The 21345-nt window shown below is 38.7% G+C and overlaps 1 protein-coding gene across 2 annotated transcripts in view; it reads left to right on the forward strand.

The window, feature by feature from the left end:
• The first annotated feature begins 5042 nt into the window (after positions 1-5042).
• rab6ba (RAB6B, member RAS oncogene family a) overlaps positions 5043-21345 on the forward strand; it is a 494609-nt gene continuing 478306 nt past the window's right edge. The window contains exon 1 of one of the 2 annotated variants that reach the window (XM_051923573.1): positions 5043-5352. In XM_051923573.1, coding sequence (XP_051779533.1) covers positions 5283-5352 — 70 coding nt within the window. In that variant the 5' untranslated portion in view covers positions 5043-5282. The remainder of the gene's footprint in view (positions 5353-21345) is intronic. The other variant, XM_028794772.2, reaches the window with a different exon arrangement.

A 21345-nucleotide genomic window follows, 5' to 3' on the forward strand; every position in this document is an offset into this window, starting at 1 on the left:
GTCTGGAATGTTTAGGAGGGAGAACTTCACACTCTGTCTAGCATTTCGATCCCAAGATGTTGTACACTTGTTGATATGGACTTGTTTTCCATTTCCAGACAGATTCACATATTCTGATCAAGCTTATGGGTCTGTTTCCTACCTAAGAACACAAGACAAAATATATTGAAATCAAAAAATATTGATCTTACCCTCATTATGGCCAAATCTAGAGTTGAACCAAAGTGTTGACAAACCATACCAAGACTATTATAGAGCTATGTGCCACCTTAAGTGGTGCACAGGTAGCTAAACTCCTAGAAAATTAGCTCACTTTAACAATCAACCTAGTGGTTCTGTGGTCTGATTCCACAAATGTGCTATCCTGGCTACAGTCTGAATCCTGCTGCTTTAAAGTATTTATGGGAACCAGGATAGCTGAAATTCAAGAATTAACAGATCACCATTCTTGGAGGTATGTGGACTCCAACAGGAACCCAGTAGACCTGTATCATACTGGGTCAAACACTAGCTGAAGTATCTGTACCCCACAGATGGAATCAAGGCCCATTATTCTTTTATAAACCAGAGTCAGAATGGCCAGTAATTGTTCCAGAACTTGAAGCAAAAAGACCGGAAGAGTGTTTTCTTTGGCATCACGATGTTGTCTCCTCTTATTCCTAACCCTATGGAATACCATACATGGAGGGAACTAGTAGAGGTTATAGTTCAAAATAGAAGAGTTGACCAGATCAGTCCTCCTACTGGTGAAGACTATCAAATGTCAGAATTTGTTATATTTCAAAGTTCCCAGTTGGACAGTTTTCCTGAAGAATACATGTTGCTGAATAATGGAAAGCCTTTTCCTGTCACCAGCCACCGTCTTATTTTAGCACCAGAGTTTGACACGTCATGTTGGCTTATTTGAGCTGGAGGTCGATTGTGCTGTATTGAAGGAATTCAGCTGTCATCAATTCATCCTATTATTTTAGACCCTCACCATCCAGTAACTAAATTATGCCAAACTTCATCATCCAGGTCCTGAGATAGTGTTTACCGAATTAAGGAGAAATGTCTGAATCCTAAGTGGCAGAGAAGCAGTGCGAAAATTTCAACATGCATAGATAAACTGAAGGCAAAGCCCCTTATTCCTAAAATGGCAGACTTAACCCAGCAAGACTGAGGCTTCACAAACCTGCCTTTTTTTATCACAGGCATGGACTGCTTTGGACCATTTCAGGTTAAGATAGTTAGGCGCTGTGAGAAGAGATGGGGCATTATCTTCAAGTGGCTCACTACCTGAAGTGTCCATTTGGATGTTCTTCCTAGTATCAACACATATTCCTTCCAAATGGCACTCAAAAGGTTTATTTCTCGAAGGGGCACACCCTATGAGCTACTATCTGACTAAGGGACAAATTTCCATGGTGGAGAAAGGGAGCTAAGAGAAACATTTTCCGCCCTTAGTTCAGAGCTTCAGAAACAGTTTGCAAAGCAAAAAATCATTTTCCGTTTCAACCCGCCAGGAGCACGCCATTTTGGTGGTGCATGGGAGAGAGAAATTAGGTCCATGAAGCAGGCTCTTTACACCACAATAGGTTCACAGCCAGTGTCCGAAGAAGTACTTATAACAGTTCTCATCGAAATAGAGGGAATCCTGAACAGTAAGCCTCAAGGGTATGTGTCATCAAACGTTGCTGACTTGGACCCAGTTACACCTAATTTCTTGATGATGGGGATGCCTGACAGTTCTCTACCACAGGTTGCCTATCCCGTAGATGAGTTGATGGGGAGGCGGAGATGGTGACAGTGTCAAGTGCTTACTGACCAATTCTGGTCAAGTTTTGTCAAGTACTATCTACCCAGTTTACAGGCCAGATAGAAGTGGCATAAAGAGCCTGAAACCTTCTTAGTACGAATGAAAGTCATGCTCATTGATCCTTAGCTTTCTCGAATACTTTGGTTAATAGGCTAAATTGATAGAATCTTCCCTAGCCCAGAGGGTCATGTAAGAGTGGTGGAGGTGAAGGGGAAGTAAAGACTCTACACTAGGCCTGTTGCTTGCCTTATTGCCCTTCCAGAAATTCAACTTCAGGGCTCTGATAGTAATAAACCATAAGTTTAACATTACTGCTGTCTAAGGTGAATAGCAAATATGTATATCATATTTCAAGGTGCACCTTCCAACATGCACGAGAGCACATATTATGGGATGTTAGTGGAGAAGAAAGATACATGTGTTTGCTATTTCCTTGCTCATATTTCCTTAAGTAGTTACGTATAATAATTGCAATAGCTAAGAGTTTCTAATATACCGAATCAGTCACAAAGTGTATATTGATGACCAGAGACCATACACACATATACTTATTCAAATACAGATATAAATCCTCAAATAAATAAGTCATAATTTCATTCCAAGCTACTGTGTGGAATTCTCTGCATCATTTACCAGTGTCCTGACCAAAACCCCACAGCGAAGACTAGAAATCCTGAACTCATCACAGATATAGTCCTCCTTTATTACAACATCTGATTCGGAGGCGCTGGACTTACTGAATGTTTCTACTCAATATTGAAAACTTGTGCAGACTTATAACTGGTGCTGCTCTTTCTGTTCACAGTCTTCATTGAATGGATCCAATATTGCACTTAGATGCCACCATCATTCCATATAACTCAGTAAAATGCAACATAAGACTAAAATTTTATGTGAATTTTGCAATTTTTAGATATGTATATACTTTAGATTTGAAAATTATTTTAAATTAATGTTTATAAGTAATTAAATTATTATTACAGTTTATATCCCCATCTTCACCGATGGTAACACATTCTGAGTAGTGACTAAAAGAATGGGAATGTGAACACATGCATTTGACATTTCAGGAGCCCAATAAATAACACAAGAGCTGCTTCTCTGGATCTATTAGGGCTCCTTCCCCTGGACTGTGTTAAAGGCTAACTGGGTGAAGACACAGGCAGGCCCAAGACACAGTGGAGGGGTTATATACAGTATATTTCAATTAGCCTTTAAGCATCTGGGAATTTTCCTGAAATTCCTGAAGGAAGTTGCTAGGCATAGGATGGCCTGGTCAGTCTAGCTAGGTGTGTTTCCCCAATGACCCTTACCCAAAGACACCATAACATGTGTTATACAGTGGTGTGAAAAACTATTTGCCCCCTTCCTGATTTCTTATTCTTTTGCATGTTTGTCACACAAAATGTTTCTGATCATCAAACACATTTAACCATTAGTCAAATATAACACAAGTAAACACAAAATGCAGTTTGTAAATGGTGGTTTTTATTATTTAGGGAGAAAAAAAAATCCAAACCTACATGGCCCTGTGTGAAAAAGTAATTGCCCCCTGAACCTAATAACTGGTTGGGCCACCCTTAGCAGCAATAACTGCAATCAAGCATTTGCGATAACTTGCAATGAGTCTTTTACAGCACTCTGGAGGAATTTTGGCCCACTCATCTTTGCAAAATTGTTGTAATTCAGCTTTATTTGAGGGTTTTCTAGCATGAACCGCCTTTTTAAGGTCATGCCATAGCATCTCAATTGGATTCAGGTCAGGACTTTGACTAGGCCACTCCAAAGTCTTCATTTTGTTTTTCTTCAGCCATTCAGAGGTGGATTTGCTGGGGTGTTTTGGGTCATTGTCCTGTTGCAGCACCCAAGATCGCTTCAGCTTGAGTTGACGAACAGATGGCCGGACATTCTCCTTCAGGATTTTTTGGTAGACAGTAGAATTCATGGTTCCATCTATCACATTTTTTATTTATTATTTTAGTAATTGCTGGGTATTGCTCGATGTTGCCCAAATTAGCCTTACCAAGAAAATAAAACGGATGATGATTTTATTGTGAATGCATCACTTGCTATTCTGGTTAGCAATGCTTTATGACAGCTCAGGAGTCCTGGGTTCCAATTCTGGATGTTAAAAAAGTTCAGGCTCAAGTTCAAATACAGTATATTGTTGGGTGCACACCATACTTGTATGTTCTTCACATACAGTAGGGAAATGTTAATGACAGTGAATAAATCACAAACATTAAACAATACGTACATGGAACATTAATGCAGAATCTTAAAAATAACAGTTCTTTAATGGCACTTTACTGGTTGTGTGGTTCTTAGTAGAACCATTGCTTGACTAAGTACCATTTCATTTTGGGAAGGGTTCCTTGCATAAATATTGAGCTTTTGTGCTTTGGAAAGATTTCCTATATTTGACAAAACAGAAATCTTTAAATACAGTATATAGTTGGCTATCTAGCAGGACAATAACATGTCATGAAAACCTGAACTTAGCCTGTGTTTCAAACCTGAATGAACACTACTAGGATAGGCTTACCTGACCATGTTTCAGTAACGTAAACAGTTAAAAGACAAAAACTGCCTTTAAAATCATCAACCAATTTGTATTTCACAAACATGTTGTCATCTATTCATGGCAAATTATGGAACATGTTATAGATCTAAATAAATAAATAAATGTTTTTTATGTAACCTTCATGTGGATGGTTATTTTGGGAACCATGAATGTTTTCTTTCGAAGAACCATGGCACCTTTATGTTTAAGATGGCAATTGGGGTAGCCATTGATTAGCCTTATGAGTATTAATGCTAGTTGTACATTATTTCTTACAAACTTGAAGTGGCATAGGTTAAGATGATTGGCATCTAAAAGTATTTTAGTGTACCCTACAATGAACTGGCATCCATTCCAGACTTCTGTCCTACCTTGCACCCAAAGATGCTTGCAGGGGCTTTGACAAACAAGTTTGGAAAAAAGCTACCTTAATCAACTATTTAAGAATATTCGGTAAAAGAATCACGCGGGGTTTATTAAACATAACACTTTTACAGCCAATTTTACATTTTCACCATTCTTTTTTTCCCCAGCGGGTTCATAAAATGGATGGACAGGTTAAAATGAGACTAGATAGCTTTTAGTAAGGACATCTTATAGAGCAGACCTGAGCTTATTTCGTCACGAACATCAACAGCCTTAAAAGTTCATAGTACGTGCGTGACAATCACCTGAGTGCGTCGCAGCTTTGTCTCGGTACAGTATGAGTAACATGACGTCATGAAAAGGAGAGACTCGGAGAGCGAGAGAGGCGCGCAGGCGTACTAGCAGAGCCTCTGTGCAGCTGTCAAGCCCTCCTTGCTGCGCAGCCCTCGGTACAGTACATCCTAGCACAAACCCGGCGTGCCCGTGCAGCAAAGCAAAGCAACGCAACGTACACCACTCATCCCGGGTCCGCTGACTCACGCTGAAACCCGCATCATGTCCGCAGGAGGCGACTTTGGGAACCCCTTAAGAAAATTCAAACTGGTCTTTCTGGGAGAGCAAAGTGGTGAGCGAGCTTTGATTTTGTACCAATTGCCCGTTTTTCCATCTCTCTCTCTCTCTCTTTCTCTTTTGAAACCATTGCCAGGTAGCTTACGAACACCTTGCGGAAACCTTGTGTTTGAAGGCGTTTGCGTCTGTGTGCTTAACGACAGGCTGTCTGGAATATAGCGCAGATCGACATCAGTCTCGGAAGTTGTCTTTTGCTAAAGGAGGACTGAAAGCGGACAATCAGCTGATTGATTTTTTAAATATATTTTGGCTTTTTACATCAGTTGTGTTACATCAGTTATCAGTTGTTCCAATTGTGTTGAACTGCTACTCGGTCTTGTGATCATACTTTATCCTCGAAACTGACAAACAGATACCTGTGCAAATTAAATTTTGTGATGAAATTTGTTTTCTCTCTTTTTCAGTATTGCACCACTATACCTGATACAACACCAGGGTTAATTTTCATAGCCGTTTGCGTTGCGCGGACTATAAAAATACATTTTTTATAAATAAACCGTTTGCAAGTAAGCGATGTGTCGCATGATCTTATGAAGTACAGTTCACTATTTCATCCCGCCGAGATCCCGATGTACTTTCGGGAATACATAATTGCGCGGTCTGTTGGAGACACACCCAACGCTTCGAGGTCTAGCATCGCTTCTATAAAGGGGACAGCTCTTGAGGTGCAATTCACTAACAGTTCTGTACAGTCTTGTCAGTTAAAGGTAAAATCTATAATTACATTTATAAATTGTCTAGGCCGTTTATTTATTATTTGCAGGTGAAATGGTGACAAGAAAAAAATGAGAAGAAAATGGGAGGGGCGGGGAAAGACAGACGAGCGCATCCCTGCGTGATGCAGTTCACGCTTCTTCTCTTTATCAGATGGCATGGCTTCACAGTGGAACAGAAAGGGTTAGTTTGATTTTTGGGCTGATTGCCCCGATCCTCTGCAATGTGCTGCGGGCGAGCGATAAAAGTCTGAAAACCCTCGAATTTGGAATTAAAATGCTAATTAAAATAGATGGGTATTCGGTTATTTTCATTTAGGTAAGAAGGTGAAATTCTGTCCCAGTCCCTCAAGATTCTGTCCGATGGCTTGCCTTTGAATCCTCCCCACCTTTAGTTGTTTATTACAACAAATGACAGAATTGCCGCTTGTCGGAATTCATAACTGAATCAACACGGTGTCGCTAGTTATGTTTTGGGGGGTCTGCAGCATCCAGTTGCAGATGCCAAGCGCAAGAGGCCATGCGAGGATAAAGTTAAAGGCGAAGCAGATGGCGATTGCTTCTGGGAGAACTGCTGCTGCAGAGGCTTGCGGAAACCATTCCGCTTCTCGTCGTTTTTTTTTCTTTTTCATTTGGGAAACTTTTTCATTGTAAAACGGATCAGAGGATCTTTCTCATACCTTGACATCGACGGAAATGTCCACAGTGAAATTTTCTTTTTGCCGAAGCTCTGCGAAAGCGAAGTGAAAAAGAAAACACATTTTAAGATGCAAATGTTATACGCTATAATAAAGTGTTAAAAGAAAACTCGGGGCACGTTTAATACGCAATGACCACCAATGGCCCTGCATCGAATATCCCGTATCTTTATATTTACATCCAATTTGTTATTGACAGAAAATGCTTTCATTGATGACGCCCTCTACTATGTTTAGGTAGTGTGGGATAAACGCTTCATGTGTATCCATCCATCTATTTTCAGAACTCCAAATTAGAATTTGGGAGGCATCTCTTACCCTAATAGTATTCCAAAGGACCATTCCTGGACTGGAAGCCAGTACGTCGCAGGTCACACCCACACGTCACTGTAGGATGAGAATGAACTATTTAGGGAAAACCATAGAAATATCCCACGGGAGAAAATGGATGCGAGCAAGAAACACACAGCCAGCCAACGGGCAAGGGCTGGAACCCTGTAGACTCCAGGACATGCTAGACTTTAACGCCCTCATAAAGTATATAGTTATAATAATGTGATGTTAGTATGTCAAAAAGTGGAACCTTTAAATGTTTTGGTTTTAAATTCAGATTCCTGATTTTCACTCCCACTTAACATATTCACTTGCTGAACACGACGTGCACACCGGGTAGTTTACATGATGTCACAGTATAACAGGTCACGCATATAACTTGATGTTCTCGTTGCAATTCAGCTCTGGTTTTAACCGATTCTTACTGTAAGTCATAGAAGGGAGAAATTTGGCTTTCTACTGTCGTACACAAGTATGCAACGGTCTTCAATAAAAGAAAAGCCAATTATTCCGAGTAACGGCTCCCCTCGCCCCGTTATAAACAAAGCGAGCACGGAATATGAGTGTATATACATGATAAGAAGAATGCAGAGAGGACGAGAAAATTAAGAGAATACGCGCAATTACTCTAATACCGAGAAATCCGTGTTTAAAGCTTGTACCACACAGGTAAGAGATTAAACATTTGGGGAGGAGCCTTGCTAAACCAATAAAGAATGAGGATTAAGTAAATTACAAATGCGCTACATTGTCCATGAAAAGAACTGAACACAGCTAGCACAGATTATCGCCAGACTTTCTTCTGTTACCGAGTATTTGTAATAAATCCCGTTCATAAATGGCATTTCTTTTAAATGTTGATTTTTCATTCATATTCTTTGAGCATACATCAATCCGAATAAAATGTTCAAAAAATAAAGGTTGCTTTCAATTTACTATGTTCTTTTGTACATTTTATTAATGTCCTATTTTTAAATTTTATGCAGTAATTTAACGTAGTTTGTATTTTTCGAATATTTATTAATTTATTTTTTTTTAGAAAGCTAATTACGTTACCGTATAAATCATACTTTTAACGGAAAACCGACATTCTCGTGTCCAATCTAAATCGAGATTGCCGGGAAATGGAGCTGTAATAGTGGTGGGTAGTTTGAGGCGGTGTGGCCAACCCGACGATCTGGAGCAGGACAAGAGTAAACTCAAGATGGGGAGACAGTCCAGCGTTGTGCCAAATTCTGCAGTCGCCATTTACCTTCACACACACGCCGTGAGAAAGACCTACGGAGACACTGGGAGAACGCGCAACTTCCACAGTGGTAGCGACCTCCAGTATTCGAATCCCAGTCACCATGAAACATCAGCATTCCCCCATCACAGTGCTTCTAAAATGTGACGTTTATTGAACGCCGCGAAAACACGTTATCGGCAGCCTGACATATAGGATGTACTCCACGCCTTCAATCTCGAAAATTCCTTTTATTTTTTCAAGCGGTCTCATTGTAAACAATCTAGTCGTTCTGGATATGAAGCTAAAAACTGGAATTTTCACGCAGTGCAGGTTATTCTCACAAGTGCGGATCATGTCCAATAACTGTAAGTATGACCAAAAGCCCACCCTACACTGCTCTGTGTGGCTGGGTGGTTGTTGCGCTGTCCTCATGGGGCCATGAAAAACAAGCCTCTGAGCTAACTGAACTAAATGACAACTAACGGTAGTTTTGTTACCTTAACCGTTGAGTTCTTCAAGATCGATGGCACGCCGCCACTGACCCTTTTAGTCCGACCACCCCTTAAGGCATTTGACTGGAGGACAGTGACGTCACTCCAACCTCCGCACGCTTTGCCACGGACTCGCTTGCCAGAGGCTGGCTGTACATCGGATATTCTCGCAGTTACAACTAGAATCAGAGAGTATGAGACAGAAACGTATGGATGGATGGGCGGAGGAAGCAAAACATGAAATAATTAAATATTTTCTGGTACTGCATTTTGCACCATATTGTTATAAAACCAAAATGCAAATGGTACTCGTAATCTTACAAAGACAGCATGATCTTCTGTACTTTTATAATAAGGAGACGAGTGACTTATCAGTACAGAGAAACTAAATTTGCTTTGAAATATAAAGCATGCTTTTTTTTTTTACTTAAGCATAGTACTTGAGTATGTACTGTAGCTAGGGATGTTGGTTCCATACCCGCATAAACACTGGGATCAGCTTACCTTCTCATGTTTCAGTAATGGAAGCAATTAGATGACAAAATTTACCATAATGATGATTAGAGATTAATTTGATAAGTCACTGCATACTTTTCCATGTATACTCAAAGTGATGTAGTCACAGAAAAAATACTATATATTATTATTATTTTTAATATTTGGCACTGTTGCACAGTGGAAGCACTACACAGGTACATTTCCCCTTCCTTCTGGTTTCTTCCCACAGTCATGCAGTTTAGGTGAATTGGTGTAGCTAAACTGGCCCTGATATGTGTATGTGTTTGCCCTGTGATGCACTCAATGCTTGTTTGGATTGGCTTCAGCTGCCCTACAAACCTGCCCTGGATAAGCAGGTCCAGAGGAAGGTTGGATGGATACATATTAGGATATAATATTTCCTTGTTTAAAAATGGAGGTTACTCAAGTGGTCTGGTGTCATGTTATCTTTTATTCTGGAGACAATTTGTTTTCAGTACAAAAGGGAAAAACATTCACTGGAACCTTATTCCAGCCATGAACTAAAATGGACATTACAGTGCTTTAAATGAGTAATTGTTGAGTCAAAAATATGACAAACTAAACATCATTATTCACATGAATCAAAGGATCCCAAACTACAGAAGGTTTGACGTAGCAGAGTATTACACATACAGTATTATATGAGAATGGCATCAATGTAAAGGTTAAGTCCCACTAACTGCCCCAATTGGACACAACACATTGAGCATATGGCTTTCTTTTGCCTTTTGCAATGTTGTATTGTTTTATCCTTTAATTTTTTTTACCTTTTCAGCTGTTCTTTCAAACCTCAGCCTGAACACTGTCCATATGGAGTTCTTTTCATTTGTCCCATGTTTGTGTGGGGTTCTTCTCTAGGCATACTAATATTCCTCCCACATCACAACTTGCGTGCTTGCTACATCAGTTTGTAACTCTGACCTGGCCCTGTTTGTTTGAGTGTGGCTGCGTCTCGAACAGCATGCTATGACAGAATAACACCTGATTCTGAGATGGCTTCAGCCTTGTAATGCCCAGTGGTGCTCGAACAGGATGGGCTTTCCTATTACCCTGAAATAGAGGCAGTAAATTACTTTACTGTTTTAGATGTTTGTCAGGCATTATTGGCACTTTGTTGCAAGTTGTATACACATAACCATGTTATGTATTTTGTTTTCTGTGTTGAAGGCATGGCTAAAGTTCTCTGTGACCCATATGTAAAACCCCCCCATTCTATTAACACAACTGAATTCTGTGCTTTATGCATTCTTGTTTATCATGGTGATGGAGAATCTTAACATGTTCTATGCTGATTTAACATGCAAGTAGGAATTTCACTGTACTTTGTATACATGGTAATACCTCCACCACCATCGCAACTTCTCCTACTACTAATACTACTACTACTACTACTACTACTACTACTACTGCGACACTTACACAGGTTCAATTTGAAATTAACAATACTGTAACATAATAAAGCATACAATTGTTTGCAATGTACTGTATAGATTTTATTCTGCTAATAGAAGTAAGGATTTTGTGTTTCTGAAATAGATTTCCTGTACTGGCTATAATTTATCTTTTAATGTTGTGAAAATCTGTAAGAGGGCATTAAGGTGAAAAGAAGCAAATGAATCATAGCACCTGTAGTATGTCACTCAGTTTATAGCAGTCAATGTACTTTTTTGAGCCCTACAAAACCTGTTATGTTTTAATCACTAGTAAGAAATCATCATTCCTGTGCTGGTCATGTCTGTCCAGGAGACGCTGTAATAAAACAGCCTTTGCTCTTGTGTGGCTCACTTTATGGTCACTGCCTGCTCAGCACCAGGGGAGTTATGAAGAACACCACAAATACATTCAGTTCCAAAGTCGCTGTACCAAGCTGGAGGCAGGGATTTGAATTCCATTGCTGCCTGCTGTTCAATAGCTGATAGAACAAAAGCAACCAAGGACTTTTTATACATTCTTGCAGAATGCTATACAAAAATCAATAAAAGATTAATTTCATACCATCTATATTTATATGAGATAATAATGCAGTGATACCTCATTTGTCAAGATATGCCTGACCTCTGGAGTTTCTATTATTTCATTTTTTATGATGTTAATATATATAGGTTAGCAAGGTTTGGAAAATGATATTTCGATTCTGTGTCATGTGTCATTGTGTAATTGCTCATTTCTAGTAAGATACCTAGCACAGCGGGGCAGCGTCTTTCATTTTTTAAGTTAAATTTGATTTAAGCCAGGATAACGAGGGATATTCCAGTGAGATTTTAAGTCCTATGGGACACTTTCTGCTGGTTCACAGGTCTTTCGCATCTGACATCCTTAAATCTCTATGATTTCTAGATCTGAACGAGAAAGCTCCTGTGACCTTTTAAAGAATCTACTGCTCTAGACCCACACTATTTGATCTGTTTGACTCAGCTTACAGTGCTGTGCTTTATGAGAATGTTAGTTTGCATTTTGGTACTTTGAAAATTATCATAAGTGGGTGGAAGTGTAAACATGACAACACTGCAAAAATGAAACGGATCAATAAATCAGCACAATTCTAGCTGAAAGATGATACAACATCATTCTATGGTCAGGATTTGCAATGGACTTGGAGCACAATAGTTTTTTAAGTTCCTATCCCACGAGCTAAAGAGCATATAACCAGACTAGGTGGCACAGTGGTTAACATGTCTGCCTAACAGTTCAAGAGATTAGAGTTTGAAAGTTGGTCTGGTCATGCCTGTGTGTGGTTGGCATGCATGGCTTACCTTTTTTTTTTCTCTAACAGCTCAAGTTTGAACAAGTTAGGTTAATTGGCAATCTTAAATTGGCTTGGCATAAATGAGGAGGGTTGCGTATGTCACGAGATGGACTGGCACCTTATCCAGGCTTTGTCCCTGGTAGGCCAGGGTATGCACTCCTTTTCATGACACTGAACTGGATAAAATGAGGTTGAAAATGAATGGAGAAATGAACAGTGTGATTTTCAGAAATAAGGCAGTCCAGAAAAAACACTATTAAAACTACCAACCACATTGTAGACCAGCAGAGAACAGCATTCCACAGAAAATACCTCTACCTAATTTGTATTTGATATTTGTCTAAAGGTAAGAGCACATGTAAAAGATACTTTGATTCACTATCTAACAAGGGCTGCTTGGCGGTGGTTTCTCATACCTTGCAGTTACATCTCCTAATGACATATATTTACAACAATAGTATAATAACAGTAAAATATTACACATTACAATATTTACATACATAAACATGAATATCAAAAATAGGACAATCATGCCAATACAACATCCATTACAAAAAGAAAGGAGATCTGTCCAGTTTGCAAGAAGAGGAGAGGAGAAGCATACCAACATTGGTCCACCTTAACTCTTTTTTTACAAAATGGTTCTCAGGAAGAATGTATCTTTCCCTTCTAAAAAATTGACAACTGAGAATGTGTAGACTGGTAACAAAGGACTATGCATGCTGTGGATATGGAGTAACTGAGAGCTGAAGTTGCCATATCCATTCATTTTCCTACTCCACTTATCCAGGACAGATACAAGGGGAACCTGGCACCTTTCCCCGCAAGCACATGGTGTAAGAGATGAAGAATCCCTGGACAGGGCATCAGCCCATCATAGGGTGAACACACACACACATATCAGGGCCAGTTTATCAACACCAATTCACATAACCTGCATGTCCAGAACACCTGGAGGAAGCCCATGCCATGCCATTTAAGAGTGGCAAGCCAATAGAGGCTAGAAAATATTGGAGAACCAGAAAGGAAGAAGGAGCAGATCTGGGAATGTGAAGGTGCATAGCAGTGATGAGAGAGGGCAAGGGGCATAGAACCAGCTTTGGGAGAAACTGGGGTTCTATATGAGCAACAGCCCCAAGTGAAAAGAATACATCAGTGGCACCCCACACATACCAGTCTGGTAGAATGAGAACTGAAGCAGAGATAGGTGATTGGTGCATTACAACTTTGGTGAAGAGACTGTACACATTCATTTGCAACAGACCAATAATTGATTGATGGGTTAATTCATGAACTGGTGGTTATTGGAGTCTAGATAATTATTAAGAAAGAATGATGAACGGATTGAGTATTTAATAATAGTCTGATGATGGTTTAATGGAAGGTTGACATTTAGATGAGCCATTTGCCATGGTTTGGGAAAGTGCTTCAGGAGATGACCCACTGGTAGAAGAGGCAAGACAGGCCCAAGACGTGCATCTGGTGCTCATCATTCAATATTGACATGGCAATATGGATCATAGCTAGTGTGTGTTTTTCTTATTCTTTTACAGCTCTACTGGGCCCTGTCCATCTCTTGTGCCAATCCTTTTTGAATCATCAACTTCTTGACAAATAAATGACCCACCACACAATCTCCCTTTTATATACTATCGAATGCACACAGATGTCTGGGGTAGGTTGGCTCTGTTGGAGCTGTGTAGTAGTATTATGCTTTCTTTTTTCAAAATATGTCACTAATTTATAAGATGTAGCACAATTTGCAGTGAGAATTACACCAAACTGCACTTAGCAGAACTATTAATTTTTATCTTATGATTGTTTTTGGTATTTTGGTATTTTTGGTGTTTGGTACACTATATTAATCACATAAAACTCTAAAAAGAATGGTACATCAAACTTTGATATGGTTTTAGAAGAACATCATCACAAATCTGTCTTCCTGCCGATCTCTATTTTAAATCAGATTAGAAGCAGTAGAAATCTATACTGGATGTCATAATGGACACTTTTTGCTTCATAAAACCTATAGGATTTTATATAGCATCTTCCAGAACGAGCATGATCACATATCATATTACAAAACAAAGTATCAGAGTAGCACATGCATACGATACATAAAATGGAAGAGCCAAACATGAGAGGAAAATTATGTTTTAGAATTCACGTATCTGAAAGCACAGAGAGAGGAAAAAAAAACAAACAAACTTCTGATCTCGAAGAGCATATGCTATTCCTGAATATCTGACTTAGACTGTGGGTGTCTTCCGAGAATGCTGTTGGGAAAACAGGAAAACCTGCCATGGGGCGGAGTTAATTGGCTGCACTCTTTAATGGAATGCACATGCTTTTCTAATCTGCCTCATTATATATTACTACATATGAATAATTAAACGTTAGAGTTATTTAATGCAAATGTATACCCACATTGCTGCAGTTATATTCAAACGCCAGTACATTAGCTCCAGGTCTACTTTAATTCATTGGTGTAATGGTACAATTTAGTGATGCTCTAGAGCAGGATCTCAATCCTTTTTGCGATATGGACCTCTTGGAGAGTCTCCTGGATACAGCTGAGAAAAATGTGCATAAAGGCCGAAATAAAACATTTTGCATGCATCCTACAAAGGGACACAACAGAGTTACCAGTGTTCTATCTATCTATCTATCTATCTATCTATCTATCTATCTATCTATCTATCTATCTATCTATCTATCTATCTATCTATCTATCTATCTATCTATCTATCTATCTATCTATCTATCTATCTATCTCTGTTGTGATGCTTTGTCCAAACCAGTATTAAAATGACAGCTCTTATACAGTGCATTTGGAAAGTAGTCACAGCGCATCACGTTTTCCACATTTTATATTACTGCATTATTCCAAAATGGATTAAATTCATTTTTTCCCTCAGAATTCTACACACAACACCCCATAATGACAATGTGAAAAAAGTTTATTTGAGATTTTTGCAAATTTATTAAAAATAAAAAAATTAGAAAGCACATGTACATAAGTATTCACAGCCTTTGCCGTGAAGCTCGAAATTGAGCTCAGGTGCATCCTGTTTCCCCTGATCATCCTTGAGATGTTTCTGCAGCTTAATTGGAGTCCACCTGTGGTAAATTCAGTTGACTGAACATGATTTGGAAAGGCACACACCTGTCTATATAAGGTCCCACAGTTGCCAGTTCATGTCAGAGCACAAACCAAACATGAATTCAAAGGAATTGTCTGTAGACATCCAAGACAGGATTGTCTCGAGGCACATATCTGGGGAAGGTTACAGAAAAATTTCTGCTGCTTTGAAGGTCCCAATGAGCACAGTGGCCTCCATCATCCGTAAGTGGAAGAAGTTCGAAACCACCGGGACTCTTCCTAGAGCTGGCCAGCCATCTAAACTGAGCGATCGTGGGGAGAAGGGCCTTAGTCAAGGAGGTGACCAAGAACCCGATGGTCACTCTGTCAGAGCTCCAGAGGTCCTCTGTGGAGAGAGGAGAACCTTCCAGAAGGACAACCATCTCTGCAGCAATCCACCAATCAGGCCTGTATGGTAGAGTGGCTGGATGGAAGCCACTCCTTAGTAAAAGGCACATGGCAACCTGCCTGGAGTTTGCTAAAAGGCACCTGAAGGACTCTCAGACCATGAGAAAGAAAATTCTCTGGCCTGATGAGACAAAGATTGAACTCTTTGGTGTGAATGCCAAGCGTCACGTTTGGAGGAAACCTGGCACCATCCCTACAGTGAAGCATGGTGGTGGCAGGATCATGCTGTGGGGATCTTTTTCAGCAGCAGGAACTGGGAGACTAGTCAGGATAAAGGGAAAGATGACTGCAGCAATGTACAGAGACATCTTGGATGAAAACCTGCTCCATAGCACTCTTTTTTTATTTATTTATTTATTTATTAATTTTTATTGTAATCATTCCATACAAATAGATCAATTTATAACCAAACAAAATTGAAGACAAATCAAGCCCCACCCCTGAGAAGGAGAGCTAAGCCAAAGGAGAATTGCTTAGGGCTTTTTAATAAGGCAACAATAAATAAAAGAAAGGGAGAAATAAATATATAGGTAAATAAGAGATGTAGAAGGGAATTAAATGCGGTAATAGTTATTTCTCTTATTCTAAAATAATATTGATTAGATCCTGCCAGGTTTTGAAAAAATTTTGTACAGATCCTCTAACTGAGAATTTGATTTTTTCCAATTTCAAATAATATAAAACATCGGTTTCCCACTGACTTATCAGAGGAGAATTAGGATTCTTCCAATTTAACAGAATAAGTCTGCGTACCAAAAGTGTAGTGAATGCAATCACCGTTTGCTTGTCCTTCTCCACTTCAAGATCATCTGGAATAACACCGAACACAGCTGTTAATGGGTTAGGAGGAATTGTGATACCAAGGCTGTCTGAAAGGCACTTAAAAATTTTGGTCCAAAATGATGTTAGTTTGGTGCAGACCCGGAACATGTGACCCAGTGAGGCAGGAGCTTGGTTGCAGCGTTTGCAGGTTGGATCTTGCCCTGGAAACATTTTGGACAGTTTTAAGTGAGACAGATGGGCTCGATATATAATTTTTAGTTGAATAATTCTATGCTTTGCGCATATGGAGCTCGAGTGAATTCTTTGCTTTGCTACCTTCCACTCCTTTTCTGATATATTGATTAAGAGATCTTCTTCCCAATGTCCTCTTGGATCTTTGAAAGGTATGGACTCTAATAAGATTTTATATAATGCGGAAATGGTGTTTAATTCCTCGAAATTGAGCAGTATTTTTTCCAGCATTGTGGAGGGTGCGAGGTGGGGGAAATCAGGCAATTTCTGTTTAACAAAATTTCTAATTTGAAGATAGTGAAAGAAATGTGTAGCTGGGAGGTTGAATTTTGAACGTAATTGTTCAAAAGATGCAAATATGTTGTCTATATAAAGATCTCTGAGCATTTTAATCCCAAAACTTTTCCAGGTATTAAAAACTGGATAGGTTTGCGAGGGTTGAAAGAGGTGGTTCTCTTGCAGAGGTGCCACAGATAAAAGATTTTCCATCTTAAAATGCTTTCTAATTTGGTTCCATATTCTGAGTGAGTAAAGCACAATTGGGTTATTAGTATATTTGCGATAACTTGCATTTATTGGAGAGCAGAGCAGGGAGTATAAAGAAGTACTACAGGATTTTACTTCTATTGCGGACCAAGCCTGTGTATGTTCATTTATTTGTGTCCAGATTTTATGGCTTGTATGTTTGCTGCCCAGTAATAAAACTGAAAATTAGGTAAAGCCATGCCACCTTCTGCCTGAGGTCTTTGTAGGGTCGCTCTTCGGATACGTGGGTGTTTTGAGTTCCAAATGAATGAGGTTATTGTTGAATCTAACTGTTTAAAAAACGATTTATTGATATATATTGGAATGTTTTGAAATAAAAAAAAGAAGTTTAGGAAGGATATTCATCTTAACAATGTTAATTCTTCCGGCTAGAGTGAGATGAAGGGTTGACCATCTATGCAAGTCTTGCTTAATTTTTTCCATACAGATGGCAAAATTTTGTTGATAAAGAGCTTTATGTTTACTTGTGATATTTACCCCTGGGTATTTAAACTGATCTGCTATGGTTAAAGGTAGGGTGTCCAATCTAATATTATATGCTTGTGAATTCACTGGAAAGAGTATACTTTTATTCAGATTAATTTTAAGACCAGATATCTTTTGAAATTCTGTTAGTGCTGTTAAAACTGCAGGGACAGTGTTTTCTGGGTCTGATATATATAAAACCATATCATCTGCATATAGAGAAATTTTCTGTTCCAGTCCTTCTCTGACAATCCCCTTTATCTGATAAGAATTTCGGCAGTGAACCGCCAGTGGTTAAATGGCGATTGCAAACAGCAGTGGCGACAAGGGACATCCTTGTCTGGTACCACGTTCTAGCTTAAAGTAGTCTGAGCAAATGTTATTTATACAAACTGAGGCTTCTGGATTGGTATACAGTAGTTTGATCCATGCACAAATATTCGGGCCAAACCCAAATTTCTCCAATGCAGTGCAAAGGTAGTTCCATTCAATCATAACAAATGCTTTTCTGCATCTAATGATAGTAATATCTCTGGGGTGTTTGATTTTGCTGGTGAATATATAACATTAAACAAGCGTCTGAGATTGGAAGATAGATGTCGACCTTTAATAAATCCAGTTTGATCCTGTGATATTACCGAGGGCAGCACTTTCTCCATCCTTCTAGCTAGAATTTTTGAGAGTATCTTAACATCATTATTCAGGAGTGAAATTGGTCTGTATGATGCACATTGTAACAAGTCCTTATTTTGTTTAGGAAAGACAGTGATTAATGCTTGACGAAATGTTTGAGGTAGTATTTGGTTGTCTCTAGCTTCTGTAAATGTTGCCAATAAGAGGGGAGCTAGCTGAGTAAAGAATTTCTTATAAAATTCTACGGGGCAACCATCAGGGCCTGCTGATTTCCCGCTTTGAAGTGACTTTATAGCATCTAGTAATTCTGTTAGCGTTAGAGGATTATCCAGTTCCTCAGCACTTAAAACATCTATTTGTGGTGTCTGTAATGTATCCAGAAATGCATTAGATTGTATGTTGTCTTCTTTGAGCTCAGTAGAATATAAGGATTTATAATAATCTCTAAATGCGTGTATTATATTTTTATGGTCAATAATTTCTTCTCCATTCGTGTTTGTGATTACTGGTATTGCATTGCGAACTTCTTGTTTGTGAATTTGTTGAGCTAAAAGCTTATTAGCTTTTTCTCTGTGTTCATAGTAATGATGTCTTGACTTATAAATAAGTTGTTCAGTTTCTTTAGTTGTTAAGATGTTAAGTTCTGTATGCAGGGTCTGCCTTTTCCTGTGGAGAGCTTCACTTGGACGCCTGGCTTGTTCTTCATCTATTCTAGTAATTTCTCTTCTTAGCTCTGACATCTTTGTTTCTAATTTATTTCTGTGGGAAAGAAATGAAATAATCTGTCCTCTTAAGAAGGCCTTTAGAGTTTCCCAGAGTGTTCCTGCAGAAACCTCTGTGGGCGTGTTTGTCTCTAGGAAGAAGCTGATTTGTTTGGATATAAATTCTGTGCAGATCTCGTCTGCCAATAGAAGAGGGTTAAGGCGCCATCTGCGAGGTGAGTGTGAGGGGCTTAATGATTTTAGCTCCAAGACTAGAGGGGCATGGTCGGACATAACAATTGTGTCATATTTGCATGATTTAATTGTAGGCAGGAAATTATTATCTATAAAAAAAGAATCAATTCTTGAGTAGCTATAATGCACTGGTGAGTACAACGAATATGTTCTTGAGTTTGGGTTAAGAAACCTCCAGGGGTCTGATAAGTTGTGATCATTTAAAAACTGTGTAATTGTCTTTGCAGTATTAGATGTCGTCCCCCCTGTCACAGAAGTCCTATCTAAAAGTGGATTTAAAACACAATTAAAGTCCCCAGCCATTATAATTTTATGAGTGTTCACATTGGGAATGGATGCAAATAGATTTTGCATGAATTCCTTATCATCGACATTGGGTGCATAAACATTTATCAAAATCATTTTACTGTTATATAAGTTGCCCATGACCATCACATATCTCCCTTCAGGGTCCGATACTACATCTGATGCTACAAATGGAACTGTTCTGTTTATGAGAATTCCCACCCCTCTAGTTTTCTTTATAAAGCTAGAATGGAACATTTGGCCAGTCCAGTCTTTTTGTAGTCTGAATTGATCCTTGCTTAGTAAGTGGATCTCCTGTAAAAATATTATTTTAGCGTTTAAGCCTGTTAGGTGAGAGAATACTTTCTTTCTCTTTAATTTGTGATTCAGGCATTTAACATTCCAGCTCACAAAGTTAACTGGCAATGAGGCAGTTTTAATCTTAGTTTTTAGATTTCCCATGAGTTATTGCATTTTAACCTATTGTTGCATTGATACTTATAGTTACAGGGATTAGAAGAATAGATTAGATATAGCCTGCTCTCCTTCTCTCCCCCCTTTATCCCCCCACCCCGCCATTTTGCCTCCCCACATGAGGCTTGATCCCACATTGTGATGTCCCGGTCCTCTGACATACGAAGAGACATAGCACGTCCAAAACAAAACAAACCCCACCCCGCAGCGGCGTTACAGAATTAAAACAAAGAGATATCTATTGCAGCTGAATTCTAAATACTATCTGCCGAAAATATAATCATTAACAGTCTTTAAGCTTAAAATAATCTTCAGAAATTTTAAGATATTAAGATAAAAAAAAAGAATGAACCCTGGGAATGATTTTAAAAAAAGTAGTCTAGGATAAATATGGTAATTTCTAGTGTAATAGTATAATGTAATAGCATAAATGTAATAGTAATGTAATAGTAGAAATAGCAATACACCAAGAGTATGATGTTAAACCATCTACTTTAAGGTAGTTAAAATAAATAAATAAATAAATAAATAAATAAATAAATAAATAAATAAAAAAATAAAAAAAAAACAAATCCTACTTTAATTACTTCCACACTTCCACACTCACGTCTATAACTCTAATTAAGACATAAACATATAATGTCCAGATAAAGAAAAGGATGAATAATTATAATACCAGTCTCTTTAAAAGTGGATCCGCGATCAGATGATAGGTCCTTCCCATGCCACGACAGAATACGTCTCCTTATTAATTTTCAAAAGAGTGTCGGAAACAGCTTCTTTAATTCCTTTTCAGCTTCTTCCTTGCTTGAAAAAATATAATATTGATCTTGAACTTCCACTTTCAGTTTGGCAGGATACAAGAGGCTGTATTTGATATCGGCTTTCCGTAGCAACTTTTTAATGTCAAAGTAGGCTGCACGTTTTACAGCTGTTAATGGTGAGAAGTCGGGGAAAATACAAATAAGATTATTTTCAAATATAATGTCTTGCTTGTGTTCAAGAAGTGCCATCACATCAAGCTTACATCGTAGTCGCTCGAAGCGGACAATAAAAGACCTAGGTTTAAAGGTACTTGACCTGTATGTGCGATAAGCAGCTGCTATCTCAATGTCGAGTTTAAAATCATCTCCAATTTTTTTAGACAGTAATTCTACTGCAAATTTCCCTGGGCTTGAGCTTTCTCGTTTCTCGGGTATACCCTCAATTCTTATATTATTTCTTCTGTACCCGTCTTCCAGGGCCGCAAGTCTGTCTCCAAGTTTTTTGCATTCAGAATTCGCAGCTGTGGCTTTTTCATCAGCATTAGACGCCAATTGTTCCGCTGTTTTCAACAT

Source organism: Erpetoichthys calabaricus, chromosome 2 (assembly GCF_900747795.2).
Source record: "Erpetoichthys calabaricus chromosome 2, fErpCal1.3, whole genome shotgun sequence".
NCBI classification, from domain to species: domain Eukaryota; kingdom Metazoa; phylum Chordata; class Cladistia; order Polypteriformes; family Polypteridae; genus Erpetoichthys; species Erpetoichthys calabaricus.